Genomic DNA, 16,214 nt, shown 5'->3' with positions numbered 1-16,214 from the left:
TACATAAAAACGAACATTTATTGTTCAATGTCAGTGGCAGGCAGCTGCATCACAGCATTCTCTTTAGCTAAAGTTAACAATAAAATAATTCAGCTGGACTGCCAAAGATGGATCACAATACAGTAAAAAACTACAGATCGTTTGAGTCTTCCAGCTCTTCTAGCGCACCTCTTACATTACATGGTTGTAAATATCCACTACACAAATAAAGGGAAGAAAAAATAATTAGATGTTTGGCACAAATGTGGCAGCATGGTCTTCTGCACCATTTGCGTCATTGCTCTCGGAGGAATGAATACACGATTCAAAACAAAATTATTATTTTTATCTAGACATAGGAATGAAACCAAAACTGAAAAGGGAATTTTCTTCTGTAGAAAGTGGGCATACGTATAAAAAGGACAAATACTGAAGAAGCAATGTCACAAACAAATAGTGTGTGCAGAAAAACATGCATGCATATTACAAAATAAATATATTACTTAAGTAACAGAATTAAAATAAAAGTAAAATACAATTAAAGGGATATATACAGAAAAAGGAAGATAACACAAGCAGATTTGGAGAATCTGATTATTATGCTAGTTTTTAAACCAAGAAATTAAAAAGGAAAATATGCAATGTGTGTTAGCATTCAGGAAGGCATATAAAAGTTACTAAATTAAGATAAATAATAATTGTGATTCAACTCAAAATGTTTAAATTAGAAATAACTTCAAAAGGAATTGGCTTGCCAAAAAAGAAAATTTGATTTAAATAAATTTCTAAAAGGCAGAATAAAGAAATTTAATCAACTGGCATTTTGTGAACACTAGGGAAATGTTTTAATTATTCTACCTCTACTTCAGGACTCTGTTTCAGGCAATATGTGGCATTTTAAGAATGGCAATGCTTCATCATTAATCCAAAGCTTAATTCAACCTTCTTTTTAATTCTATATCAAGCTCAGAAATCCTTAGCTTCTAAAAATAAAAATATGACTAGAGAGTACACAGAACTTCATGATGGTGATAAAATCAAAAATTTTAGCTCTGCTTAAAAAATGGCAGAAAAGATTGAAGATATAAACAAAAATTATTCAGTTTCTTCAAAGAATATGCTTTTCTCAAGAAACACCAACTGAAAATTAGCAGTTTTATCAATTCAAACAAATTTTTTCTGGATATATAAAAATGATGGTTCAAAGTCATATTTGTTGAACAAGAAAAAAATAATAAATCAGACTTTTTCAAAATTTGTAGAGAATTTGATGCTTTTAAAGCATTTAAATTATTCGTTGCCCAGATTTATTATTCAGATTTTTTTTTTTTTTTTTTTTTTTTTTTTTTGCAAGTATCAAAATTTATCTTCAACAAACAAAAATATCAGTTAACCTAACAACACACAAGAATGACGGTTTAATTTTTCAAATAACATATGGTATGCTGATATAAATATTAGTCAACAGTAATTTTTTATCACATCAAAAAAATGTAAAATGCTGAAGGGAAAAACATACCATGTTCATTTGCTCATTTGTTAAAAAAAGTCTTTATTGTAAATTATTAACATATCCTCTAGAGGATTTAACACATCTACATTTAGAGTAAATCAAAAACAAAAATACATTTTAGGAAGTCTCTCTCTCTCTTTTTTTTAAACTAACACTTGTCAGAATACACATGATATACATATACACTAACTCTTGTGTGTCAAATGATAATTTAAAATTAAATGCAATTATGATTCTAAATATGGGAAAACACTAAGTAAAATTTTATACAAGATTTATAATGATTACACAGAAGATAATTGGAATGAATAGATTTATATTAAAAAATCCCATTATAATTGGATGTTTTGCATATAAACACCAACATTCTTCACTCATATGCTCATGAAATTGACAAGATGCACTTGGACAGAACTCAATGAAAATTGTGCTTTCAAAAACATCAACAGCTTCTTAAAGTTACATTCATACACTCAAGATGATTATGAAGACAAACAGGAAGTTTGCTCAACAGGAGATCCGCATGGAATCGCATAGCCACAATACAGATAAAATAGTACCACTAGCAAGTTCTCTTTTTTTAATAGCAGACAAATAAAAATAAGTGACAGTTAGCCAGCAGAGTGGGGGGGCTCAGTGTGGGAACAGGCCAGGCCAGCAAGTGGATAAATTAGTAATTTAACAAAGTAACATTTCCCCAACCGAAATAAAATAAATGGGCACCGTTCCCACACGTGCCATTCCACTCTGCCCCCAGACTGCTTTAAAAAACTGAACTCATCAAGTCCTGATTAGAAAAAAAATATAAATTTATCCCCACTGCTGGCCAAAGGAGTCCTGGTACCACTCGACGTCGCCTCCAGAGGCGCCACGTGGTTGCTGGGGAATGGGTTGCGATCCCCATGAGTTGCCCATAGCCCCTCGGCTGTTCTGGAAGCGGCGCTTGGAGGCCCCCTGGTTCTGATGACCACTGTCAAACTTACGCTTACCCGCCACACTTCCCCTGGTTTTTCCACCACCCCGCCCTGTTGGTTTAGCAGCACCACGGCTAGGTCCGCGAGTAGCACCACGACCACGGTTCGGAACGCCCCTAGTACGAACAGGAGACACACGTGGAGGAGCAGGACGAGCAACTCTGCCTCTGGAAGGTGGAGGTATCTAAATGGAAATAAAAGCATTTTAGTTTTAAATTTAAAACCAAAGATTATTTTTGATAAAGCAAAAGAACATAAATTTGATTTAACTCTTTGCAGTGCATTATCTTTTAAATTTCAAACTCACACAAAAATTTTTGTAGATAACTATGTAGGCCTATATGAGTACACAGGTTAAATTTTGTGAAGATTGTTCTTATCAAATTTTGGGAGCGTTCCATCACTTGAAACACAGCACCGATAAAGTTCTGGAAAGTGCGACTAAGTGAACATTGCAGTAAAGTACAAAAATGAATAAAAACTTTAGAATTTGAATTTTAAAAATACATGTGCAGCAGATTTAGCACGACCCAAGGTGCACCACAAGGAGGAATGCTCAGATTTGCAATTGAAGGGCAATTTTTGAAGTACTTTTGTGTTTTGAAAAAAATTTAGTCTATTTCTCTGTGCCATTTTTAATATAATTTATATATATAAAAAATCTATAGTTATATTTAAAATAAAAATTGTGCTATTTCATATATATATAATTAAAAATATTTATACTATTATATAAAATGAACGTTAGTGAAGCTCAAAATAAAGAGCAGGAAACTCCATGCAGCTCTAAGTAAAGATTGAAAAGGCTACAGATAAAAAAAAAAAAAAAAAAAAAAAACACCCCGAAACTTTAGACCCATAGTAAGGGTTGGTCTTTTCCAAGAATTATGACCTTCTAAAATACTATTCTTTGAATTGAGTTCATTTCACATGAAAAAAGGAGAACAGTAAAGAGAGACAAAGGTGATATCTTCCTAGCATAGTGCAACATCGAGTAACATGATCAATGTAGCGTACCAGCTGATGGCACACCTAATTTTATCCAACGATTATATGCATGTTTCCTCTTTGAAAAATTTAAAGCTATAGAGAATAAAAAGTTTAAGATACAGCCAATAAAATAGCACTGTGATTATTTTTTCTAGAAAAAAAATTAACAAAATTCCTTGAAAAAAAGTTAAAAGATAGTGAGCTATATATGAAAATTATGGATCATCTTGATTTAAATTGTCAATTATTTAAAAAAAAAAAAAAAAAAAAGGTTAAAAGTGGTTTTTAACATATCCCCACCCCATTTATCGTTAACGATTTTAGAAACAAAGTGTTTCATGTAGTGAAACAATGCACTGCACAGGTTTAATGGATACTATTTGAGAAATACAGTTGAACGGTATTTGGGCAGATACGTCTAGCAGATTTAAAACAAAATTAAAAGAGTTCATTAACACTGCAAATTCATTAAATATTTCAATTTTACATTATACAATAACTTCAAACACAATTTAAATATTGTACAGAAGATAAATTATCAACAATTTTAGATATCATCTAAGGAATTGTATACGATATCTGTCTGAATATTAATCAAGTTTAAATTCTCATAATTTTCACATATCAAATTTTAATTAACTAATACATAGCTTATAATTTACAGCAAATTTAATTATTTCAGTCCAAAATGATACAGAAAAACCTATTATTTGAAATTATATTTTGAATTCATCTATATTGATAAAAACGCAGATTTGAGACGAAACTTAAAAAAAAATATCCAAAAATTCCTCAAGTCACTGCTGAAAAATTTACTTCTAATTATTATCAAGTACAAAACACTGCTTTTTGAATCGGATCCCTACACATCCTAAAGAATACAGCAGAATTCAATAAAAACTATGAAGACATCAATATAACTCAAGTTAATATATAACACTTACTCGCTCTTGGGGTGGAGGTGGAACTCGAGATGGTGGATATGGTCTTGGTGGAGTACTATAACCATAGTCATATCCATAGTCCTGGAAGGGGGGGACGTCATAAAAATCGTCATAGTATGGTGGGTCACCATAGCCGCCGCCGCCTCCACCACCACCACTGGCCGGAGGAAAGTCACCATAACCATAATAATCATAGTCATAGTCTAAAAATTTCAAAATAAAGAATTTAAAAAACTTTTTTTTAAAACTGACTTCACAAAAACAGAAAAAAAACAGCAGAACACTTTTATCCTACCAAAATTTCTGGGTGCATTGGGAGGCATTCTTCCACCTCGTACTCCTCCCCTAGGTGGAGTAGGAAGCATTCCAACCATCCTATGGAGGAAGGAAAAAATCAGCTTTATTTACTTAACATCTTAGAAAACCATTGCATTCTCCAACAAAGTAAAATGTATACATACATTCCACCTCGGCCTAAGGTTTGCATCATTCGCCTTTCTCTATTTCTCAGAACTTCTTCCTTTTTCTTTTTATCAGATGGAGGTTTTGCAAGCGAGACTTCAATGGTTGATCCACCAAACTGCTTACCATTTACATCCTCCATTGCTTTAACAGCAGGATCCCTTTCCGCAAAATGAATAAATGCATAATCTTTGATCTTTTTCACTCGTTCAACTTTACCATAATCTTCAAACATCTCTTTCAGTTTCTCTTCCGTTAATTCGGCAGTTAAATTACGAGCATATAATACTTTGACCTAGATAAAGGGACAAGAAGTACACCAAATTTAACCAATTTCTGTTCTTAATATCAAATAAAATGATATCCTAATTAATAAATTGATTCAGAAATAAATGCTGGACAAAATCTGAATATTGCTCTGAAGTTCCTTGCTTTCAAAACAAATTCCTACAATACAATAAAATCAATTTTTTACATCATGTTAAAAATATTAGATACATTATTTGCTATTTTGAATTTCAAAAATTTCATATGCCTGGTTTTAATTATTTTTTTAAATTCACATCATTACAAAAGATTTTGTAACAATTTAAAAACAAGATAAATACATAAAAAGACTGATTTCTCAAATCAATCCTAAATAAAAAAATCAAAGCCTTATTCAAGACTTACTTTGGACATAGTTTCTTGATCTGGTTCTTCTTGGGGATCAGCCCAATCTACAATAATATCACAACCCCACACCTTTGTTCGTCCAGTTCCCAGTTTTCTTTTAGCTAGAGAGGCTGCTTTATGGGATTCATATTCTAAAAAGCAAAATCCACGATTCTTCCTCTTATCATCAGGTGAGCTATAAATTATTACTTCAGTAAGACCAGCTAAAATAAAATGAAAAATTAAACTATAGCATGAGATTTGTCATATACACCGTTTAAGATAAAGGTTAAAGTTTGTCTAAACGCAATATTTAGAGATTATTAATAGTTTACACAGCTTCAATGAGAAGCTAAAAGGTTGTCAAATCACTTTATTCTGCAAAATGAAAGCAGAGCTGCAAAATCTATGCTCAGATATTTACACAAATCAGAAATGAATTTAAAAATGTTTTTCAATTTTTTTCCATCCTTATATTTCATTATGGATAACAAAAGCTTTTTATTCTTTGTAAGTATTACCACACATCTAATATGTAAAGTTTTGAAGCATGATCTCACACTAATAAAAGTACGATTATAAGCAAATCGTAAAAAACAAATAAAAGTTGATAATTGCTCAATTCCATCCAAACTAAATTTAGAGCAAACTATTTATACTAGAAGTAGGTCCTTCATGGAAGAACGGGCAATCTAAGAGAACAAACTAAATCAGGTCACAATTTTCTGAATGAGCCTTTCGTTCACGAACAACTGTGAGGACCCGGCTATTCCTGTTCATTAATTGTAATGGCTTGGCTATTTCCGTTCGCAAACGACAGTACGGAATTTGCTAATTTCATGCATGAACCTTCAGAAGAAGAGAGATGCTTTTGGTTATGTCCGCAAAAGAATGAGAAAGTGGTGGTGGTGGTGGGGGCAGATGTTTCAATGTCACTTAGCAGAAGACTGGTAGTTGACCTTGAGTGATTACACGGTGTCCAGCTGTTTTAGCACAACAAATTTTGGACATTCGTCTAGCAAAAATAAAGTGTTTTATGGGAGGTAAAAGTTTTCATTTCAAGGAATCAGAAAGTGGGGGAATTTTTTTTTTCTCTGTGGGAAGAAAGGAGGGAGGGTATCCTATTTTTTTTTTATAATGGAGATATCAGTGTTAATTATAAAAGATTTTTATTGAAAAAAGCGTAGGAATCGTTTACGACTTTGCTGCTGTGATACTTTTACCCTTTGTTTTAATAATAATTAAAAAACATATATCAGAAATTCTTTATGCTACAATATTGTCATAAAGTGAATTAAGTCGAATATTTTATATATATGTCTTTTTATTTCGCATGTTCTTTTATAATTAACTTTAAAATTATTATTAAAAAAATATGAAATAAATTTTACTTAAGTGACAAGCATTGCTATCATATCTATTACTACACAGAGGAGATGAATAAATTCACTTTTAAGGGCAAATAATGAGAGTTAATAATATTTAAAATTTATCCAATTATCTTTTTATTTAACTTCTGTTTTTGCCTAATGATTACTATTTGTGATACTAAAGTAAGTATTTGTAAGAAGGTTAGTTTAAACAAGTAATACAGAGTTTTATACTGCAATTAAGAATCGCAAATTGTTATAATTTATTTAAAATAAAGCATTTCCCGGATGAGAATATGAGTCTTTTTAAAAATTTAAAAGCAACTGAATTCTCAGTGCAGCTAAATAATTGAATCATTTCCTAGTTTTTGAGTTTTTATAACGGATTAAGATATTAAATTTAAAAAATTAGATATTATAATGTCATACCAGCTCCAATTAAGTTGCATGTTGTTGTGACTTATGGCAATTTACAAGTCCACTGTCAGTGATTTAAGCGTAGTGAGAGTCTTGTTTTTTCAGTAGCGGCAATTAAGCCAAGTCTAAGCAACTTCACGCATCAAATTCGCTTGCACAACCCCTTTTTTATGGGGATAGGGGCATTCACACACCTCACAGAAGAGCAACCATGCCCAAACCGGGACGCCCAGATCACTAGGAAGACATGCTACCACTATGCCAGAACACCGGCAAATGTAACGCTGTATACAATGTAAGGAGAACAAAATAAAAAAATTTCTTTACAAGATGCCTTTCTCTAAAAGAACCTTTTTAGATGCTCTTCTCTTTGTTTTAAAGACCTTTTTCAAAAATTGCTTTTAAAATGCTCCAAAATGACTTTGAATTTAAGCACTTTTCATGATGCTATGCATCCTGGAAATACAAGCACTGTATTTATTGTGCTGGCAACTGTTAAATAATTAAAAGTTGAATCATTTCAGGTTAATTCTTCTCCTGCTAATTTCCCCAGATGTTTGATTTCATATATCTCATAGACTGATCATAAAATTAAAGTTGTATAGTCTAAAAACATGTCAAATTATTTATTTGTAGTATGAATTACAGTGTATCAAGAGTAAGGGGCACTATATGTAATCACTTTTGTTTGTATCCATTATTTCTCTCTTTTGTACATTGCTCATTTTTGTAAATACCTTAAGCAATAAACTTATAACTATTGGCAATTAACTTATTAAGCAATAAACTTATAACTTATAACTATAAAAACTAACTACAGACTATTGGAGTTTCCTCTTAACAAGGAGTAATATGCAACAGATTCAGTTACGAGTTAAGAACATATATTAGTGACATTAAACTTCAATATCTTAGATCAATCAACTGTAAAAACATATGCTGAAAGAAATTCTGCTATCATTAACATGAAGACATCTATGTGAGTTCATGTTTTGCAGAATTTTGCTGCACAAAATGAAACTTAACTCTACTTTATAACAGATTCACCATTTAATTCCACTTAAATTAGCTATTAAAAACAAATTAAAACATTACAATAACTTTAAAACATAAAAAAAGACCCTACTTTAGAACTGAAATACAGATTTTTCTACAAACAGAACAAACAATAAAACATGACCAATAACAGTTATAATTTAAAATAATAAGGATGAAATACAATTAGACCATACTACCTCATTTAATATAAAGCTTGAATTTCAGTTAATTTCTTTTAATTATATTTAAAATATTAGGATTTTATAAATTTAAAAAATGCCAAAAAAATATATATTACTTTCAAATTCCTTGTATCATCTCCAAAACAAATTTTTCAAAATCTAGCTAATCAGTAACACTGTCAGACAGATTGAATTTGTTTAGAGGTTTGAAAATATATTGCATTTAAAACAAAGTGAAAAGCATTCAGTTAACAAAAGGAGAATGTAATTGTTCCAATAATAAGATAATGGACATAAATCAGCTAAACATGATACTTAATAATGTTGCATATAAAACTAAATGTTTTGGAGTTTCAACAACAATAAAGTGCACTGCAGCACTATGGTGGGGGAAATGATGTGCAAGTTGCAACATGAAAATCTTCAAGTGTTTCAAAATAACGTGCTCATTGCCAGCATTAAGAGAAGCTTTACATGAACATAGGTAGCTAAAAACAGCTGCAAAATGCAAATTTAAAAAGCCTCCATCAAGCATACAGGAATAAACATCAAAATGAACATAAATAAGTTTGAAACACTGTGTAAACCCATTAGAAAAAGAAATATTTTTTCATCAGCCATTTCTACAACTCAATACAATAACATTACTTGAAGTATTTTTATAAAATGTTTAAACACAGGCTTAAGTCCCCCCCCCTTTCACTAGTATGCAAAAACAGAAATTTTAACTTTATTTCAGTTCTAGTCTAACTAAGCTACGATTACTTTAGTTTCCCAATTTAACGATGCTTTAAATGAAGATATAACGAATTTACACATACCATTGCATATTTTTTTAAATTTGAACAAAGGTGGGGGTTTTCAAACAATTGTACAGATTTGTTAGTACGTGATAACACAGAAAAATCCACACTTGATTGCAAAAAGATTAATACATAACTTGTTATACAGTTTTTAGAAAATATGCTCTGAAAAATTACTAGTGAAATTTTTTTCTCAGTTCAGGAGAATGAAAAGTGACAGTTGCTCAATACAATTTAAACTAGTAAATAAGGCCAAGACAAGAATTTTGACCCAGAAAAAAAAATTTTGAAATTTTTCTTTTAAAAAACAGGAATTTACCTGTCAAATATTTATTTTTTGATTTTTCTTTCATACCTGATAATTTACCAAATTCTTCAAAGATCTCCTCTTTGCTCTTGCTCTTTGGGATGTTACCGACAAAAAGCCGAAGATTTGGAACTGATACATTGACTTTGAGATGTTTGCCACTTTTGATTTCGTAATTATCCAGCTGAAAGTAGAAACCGTAAAATTGCCAAAACATCAAAATTCAGAAATTGACACATGCCAAAAAATGGTTAATAATTTTGAATTTAATTACGAACATTTAAAAAAATATGAAGTTCAGTTCCGATATGATTTCAGGATTTATGGTGGCAAGAGCGAATTCTTTAAAAGAAATTTTAGAATACACAGAGGAGACCATAATGTATCATTTAATGATAACATTAAATGTTTCCTTGAAATACAAATTTCTTTCACTTGCTTATTTTTCATAAACAATATTCATGCCATATTGCTCAGTTAATATTTTTTTTATAAAATGTTAAAACTACAGAATAAACAATAAAAGCAGCTGAACATTATAATGTTAAAACAACGATAGCAGTTTCAAGCAACTAAACAGTAGCATGCAAGAACACAATTCAGATTAACCTATTTCCAGTTCAGAAAGTCTTAAAAAAAAAAAAAAAAAAAAAAATCAAGCACACACCAAGCAGAAACAGCATGCAACATAAAAATACATGGCAAAAAAAAAAAAAAAAAAAAAATCCCTACAGGGGGGAACAAGTCAAAGAAAATTCTTTTAGCATGATTCCTACTTCTCTCTCAACATGTGCAAATCACATCTAGTTTTATTTTCATTATGTTGCACTACAGTTTAAAAAAAAGCAAAAAAGAAAGCTGTATTTATGTAAGCTTTCTCTAACTTGCACATTTTATCCTTCAATTGTCAAAATGCATGAATATTTTCCTGCAAGTTGTGATTTATAATTTCTCCCATGGCAAATACATACCACATAAATATGAGCTCAAGACTAATTTAGATTTAATTATATTTATTATTAATTATAAACATATTAAACAAAATTTTTTTTAATATTTATGAAAAGATCAGATATACATTAAGTATTATTTAATAAAATATATCTACATAATCTGATAATAAAGAGTACCAGCCCCTTATTGGTATGCATCTGTTTTAATCTGTTTCTCATTACTTAACTTTCATATATTTAAACACTAACACTTTTCATAATTATATTAATAGTGCCCCCCTCCATCTGCATACTAATGCAACTATCCACACATTCAAGTAATAATTTTACTAACAATTTAAAAGTTTATAATGTTCAGCTAACCAAATAAAATAACATCATTTCCATTTTTACATTTTTAAAAAAAACTATTTTGTAATTAATGAATTTCTGAAAGTGGACAATATTGTAATTTCCTAATAGTGCATTCAAAGAAAATTTATCATATTCTACAACATTCATTAAAAAAAATTATGTTAATTTGAATGTGCTAACTTTTTATACATTTTTTAATAATGATATCTGCAAAATATTCAAATATATTTATGCATGAATAAGAAATGGATTTCAATTGTGAAATGGGACTTCAGCATTAGCTTGCAGGGCATAGCATTATATCTAAATTTTAAAGGAAAAGCAGGGTTAACTACATTGAGTAAAAAATATGAAAAATGCTGAGTAAAGAGCAGTATAAATATATAAGTATAACATGATGACTTTACCTGTTTTACAGCCGCTTGGGCAGCATCACGGGTACAGTAAGTAATAAAAGCATATCCACGATTTTGTCCTGACAATGGATCCATCATCAACCTTAGATCCCATATTTCACCACATTTTTCAAAAACAGGGATCAATTCGTCTTCAAAAATGGACTTAGGAATTTTCCCTACAAAAACCTATGTGACAATAATATTTATATTTAGTTTTACAACATATAATTGAAACTCAATATTCTATTAAGTTAAGTATTAAGAACAATATGTGACAATAATATTTATATTTAGTTTTACAACATATAATTGAAACTCAATATTCTATTAAGTTAAGTATTAAGAAATAACTTGCCTCGCAGCCACTTCCGGGAGGGGTTTGATCTCCCCAATTAGGAGGCGGCCCACCATACTTCCGTTGGCCAGTCGTAACATCCAAACTATAACCAGTCCGATCCAATATTGCCTTAAAAAAGATTCATTAATCAAGCATTACAATATATACTATCTAAATGTATAAAATGTCTTCAATATTACTTCAAAATAAAAAAAAATTAAAATACAACAAAAATTAAGTCAAACCTACATTATTACATCTCAAATGTAAAAATATTAACTTCTGTGATCACTAGGTATAAGATATTTAAGACCAAATGCTTTAAACCCTTTTGCGATGGGTGTGTCATATATGCATTATCATCCCATGAGTTCGATTTCCAGAAATGCACAAGTGGTACAAATGGCTACAAGAGATGTTCGTAGGGATCACCTATCAACATCTCTCATAGCCAGGTGTACCACCTGTACATTTCTGGAAATTGAACTCATGGAATGGTGATGCATATATGCGTTTGAAACTGGAATTTTTTTTTACTGCCACTAGATGGCTCCGTGTGTCCATTACTTTGGAAATAAATATAATTTTAGTATCCTGATCTTCAGTTTGCTTATATTCAGCCTGATTTTGGTATTTTACTCATCGGTTGTTACAAGGGTGGGGGTCAGAGTAATGTAATTAAACAGAACTGGGTTGTTTAACTTTCCACTTATTAGAATAATTCATGTTTCTGGTCTATCTCCAAATTCTTTCTTTCCTTCCTTTTGATTATTACTATGTAACAGCAACTAGTCTTTTAGGATTTTATTGCAAGTTCTGCTGAATTTTACTGCATAGCTTTTGGATATATTTTGAGCACTTTTCTTTTTATTACGGGAAACCTTGGGTTTGGTTTATACAGCAAGAAAATGCTATTTGTCAGAGAAAAATTGAGTTTGTATTTTGAATTAACTAATAATTTAAAAAGATAACAAAAATGACAATGCCTAGACTTCAAACTTTATTTGTTTGTGTGTGCCCCCCCCCCCTCTTTCAAAGTTAGGCTTAATGACACAAAACACTCATCCTGTATTTAAATTACAGAATACACTTCTTTGTCCCGATTATTTTTTCTCGGTACGAATCAATTGAATATTATATACACAAAGGAGGATAGTTTTTATCAAATATTAAAACTTAAAATGTATTAATGATATTCATTTTAACTTAAGAGCAGTTGCTTTTAAAAATTCGTAAAAACTGGACTAAGTAAATTCAGGACATAAAATATTTAAATATAAAAAAATAACTAGAAATATACTTTATTTTGATTGTACGAAATAGAAACATACAAAGAAAACTAAATTCTTCTTATTCCGATTTTCTAGATTGCAGGAGTAAACTTACTTTAATTTTTTCTTCATCGGGCCCTTTTGTAGTGACTGCAGGAGTTCCCATTTTTGTTTTTTGGCGGTAAGTCTTCATAATTCCACATAAATATGCACTTTTATTAGATACATGTTCAAGACTACTGTCCATAAATTCTTTTAAGACACTAAGAGCACCATCTACAGGAAATTCTTTCAATGCTTCCAATGCCCTTTCATCCAATTCTGAAAAAGATAATTTCCCTGGAAACAAAACAAGCTATTTAATGCAAATATATAACTGAATTAAAAAAAAAATTATCAATTTCTTTCTAACTTACCATTATCAAATAGTTCTTCTAATTTAGTTACTACGCTTTCATTTAAACCATAATCGGATAGTTCTTTGCTTTTGTTATCTGTGTCCATGGCTTCACCATTTTGTTCGTCAGTCATTTCATGATCGTTCATTTCGTTTCCTTCAGCCATACTGTAATTAATAAAAAATAAGTAATTATTAAACAGTTAAAGATAAGTGGCATAAATCTAGTCAATATATGATTAAAACATAAAATGTAAATATATGCAGTTGGATTCGCAGAATAACTGATCAAAAATCGCAGATTGATTGATTGAAAATTTGAATTTTTGTACAAATTGAAAATTTTTAGCTCCGAGTGCATAAAATGGCTAATATGGACTTCTTAATGCTTATTAATGGGGGGAAACCATGAGTACACTGAATTAAAAAAAAAATAGAGCAATCATGATTTTAGTCCTATCTTTACACTTTCATTTTGTAAAAGATATTTTGAAAACATTTTTATTTGCAGCTAAAATGTAAGATGCAACCATTCTGCACAATATTTTCATATCATAACACGTAACTGACAGAAATTATATTTTGTCTTCCATACAGACAAAACTGCAAATTTTTGCACCAAAATATCAAGTCTTGGCAACAGCATTCGGTCAGAAAAAACGGTGGCCGATTGTTAAAAAAAAATTAATATAAAAAATGGAGCTTAAGGATTTCAATTTGTCTACAATACATTTTTTTCTGATATATTACGATTAATATAACACAAATTTTCAAATCCCTTTCAATTCAAACAGCTGTTTTTAATTTTTGATATTGAGGGAAAAAAAAGAAGAAAGAACAAGTTGTTCTTTCAAGTTCAAGAAACAAGTTGCTAGAGCAATCGGCTAAGGTTTGAGTACATCATTCTGAACAAAAAATTCATTGCAAAAGATTCATTTAAATAATCTAATAAAATAACATTCAAAATAAAAGGGATTCAATGCAAATATAATCTAAATAGGTATAAGAAATTAACTCGCCTCAGTAATATAACAAAATTTATAACTACAGAAATTTCTGAACACCTAACTTTAGCTTCCTGTTTATACACTTATTCCCTAATTAACAATCTCTCAAGTTGAAAATATATCAACTTGTACAAATTAACAATATTTTCATAACAATTTTAATTATAAAAGTAACATTTACATCACAGGACAGGTACTATTTATTTATACATCATTTAAGTTGATGAAAATAAAAAGTTCTCATTGAAAAAACATGAAGCATAATCATTTATGACAATTTAAATCAATGCCTTTTAACTGACAACTAAACAAGTGAAAAACACATTCTACATGAATAATTTAATTATTTGTCTAAATCATCCATTCCAGAATTCAAACTTCAGGAATAAATATGGGGGAAAAAAACCTTATAAAAATTCACAAATATTATTGAAGTTCATAAAACAGATTACAGGTTAGATAGCTAAATTAGCAGAGGTCACTAATCTTACAGTATGGCAAAATTATAAATATTAAAAATCAATATGTACCAACATATATTATTACAGCACATAAACTATTGGTGTATGGTAAAAATTAAAACATAATTACTCTAGAAACATTATTTAAAAAATAAACATATTCTAATAAATCAAATATGAAAATCTCCAAGTACAATATTAATGAAATAGATGAAACTATCAATTATACCATATATACACACAACAATAAATTTGAAGAAATAAAAATTTAGCTGAATTTACAGAAATAAACTCTAATAAATTACATAAAAATTATCACATAAGGGGCAGAAAACAAGCTAGACAATCAGTTCTTAAAACTGACATCTGTCAAAACATTACTCTTTAAAAATTAGGGGATATAGTCAATACAAACAATAATATAAACATAACTGACAGTTCACTTGAATGAATAAATAGATTAATGGAACTCCTCATTCTCAATTCATATCAAAAATCTGACTTGTAGGTAAGCAATCCAAAACAGAGCTCAACAGTTTCAATACGGTAGCAGATCGAATAAGAAAAATAATTAAAAAATTAAAGCTATAAATTTTAATATATTACCAAAGAAATATTTTTACAAATTGCTAAATTCTTTATATATGATGGAATATATAATGCAAAATATGTGCAAACAAACACGTACTAAAAACACTACTTAAAAACAATGCATTCTTATTTAGAAACCATTCAGTTTCGTTTTTAACCTGCATACAATACAAAATTAAGATACATCTTCAAATACATGATTGCCTCAGAAACAAATTCTTGATTTTTTTTTGACAAAACAACATGGCTATGCATAAAGAAAGTAATTTACTTAAGAAACCATTGGCCATTTTAAAATCATATTCAGTTCAGTTATATTATAAATCCAATAAATCAAAATAAAACACTTTAGAAACGCTTTAATTGCATGTCAAAGAAAGAAATTTCAAAGAAAAAAAACCCAATATAACTAACCTTTCAAGATGGTATAAATTGAAAAATATCAAACAAAAAAAATAGTAGAACAAAGAAAGATCGCTTAAAATGTTAACAGCGCGAGATGCCGGCTTCTTCAAACGGATGAAACGTGCTTTACATACGGGGCTTCCCGACTTAAGACACGGTCTAATTTTTAAAGAAGTTAATTAAAAGTCTGAATAAAACCACATTTTAAGACATTTTTATCGTATCGTTTTAAAAAAGAAATATGAACTTACCTTGTTACCTAAATGCTTTGCACTATTAATGGATAAGAAAATTCGATTTACAAAACAAAGAAAATACCGGTACCGGCAAATTAAGTTATTTGATTTGATTGGATAGAAATTTTTGTTCCCAAAATTACAGTTAAGGGCATTTATTGTATTTTAATT

At 29.7% G+C, this 16,214-nt stretch overlaps 1 protein-coding gene across 4 annotated transcripts; it reads right to left on the bottom strand.

Moving 5' to 3' along the window:
- LOC129968709 (heterogeneous nuclear ribonucleoprotein Q-like) lies at positions 1 to 16,171 on the bottom strand. Of its 4 annotated transcripts, none has more exons than XR_008784442.1 (12): positions 15,817 to 15,932; positions 13,363 to 13,511; positions 13,062 to 13,285; positions 11,694 to 11,804; positions 11,348 to 11,524; positions 9,682 to 9,817; positions 5,535 to 5,740; positions 4,862 to 5,157; positions 4,696 to 4,775; positions 4,401 to 4,603; positions 838 to 2,650; positions 1 to 197 (listed from the first exon to the last, which is right to left on the bottom strand). XR_008784442.1 is itself a non-coding variant. In XM_056082884.1 (12 exons), exons 2-12 carry the CDS (start codon positions 13,508 to 13,510, stop codon positions 172 to 174), a joined length of 1,776 nt encoding a protein of 591 aa, XP_055938859.1. In that variant the 5' UTR covers position 13,511; positions 15,817 to 15,932; the 3' UTR covers positions 1 to 171. The 4 variants fall into 4 exon arrangements, 3 of the variants coding, with proteins under 3 accessions (XP_055938859.1, XP_055938858.1, XP_055938857.1); XM_056082884.1 differs by having other exon boundaries at positions 2,482 to 2,650; XM_056082883.1 differs by lacking the exon at positions 15,817 to 15,932 and adding an exon at positions 16,059 to 16,171 and having other exon boundaries at positions 1 to 2,650.
- Positions 16,172 to 16,214: the final 43 nt, after the last annotated feature.

The sequence above is a fragment of the Argiope bruennichi genome, chromosome 5 (assembly GCF_947563725.1).
Source record: "Argiope bruennichi chromosome 5, qqArgBrue1.1, whole genome shotgun sequence".
NCBI classification, from domain to species: Eukaryota; Metazoa; Arthropoda; class Arachnida; order Araneae; family Araneidae; genus Argiope; species Argiope bruennichi.
Note: the sequence above shows the minus strand (reverse complement) of the source record. Positions and strands in the feature narration are given on the sequence as shown.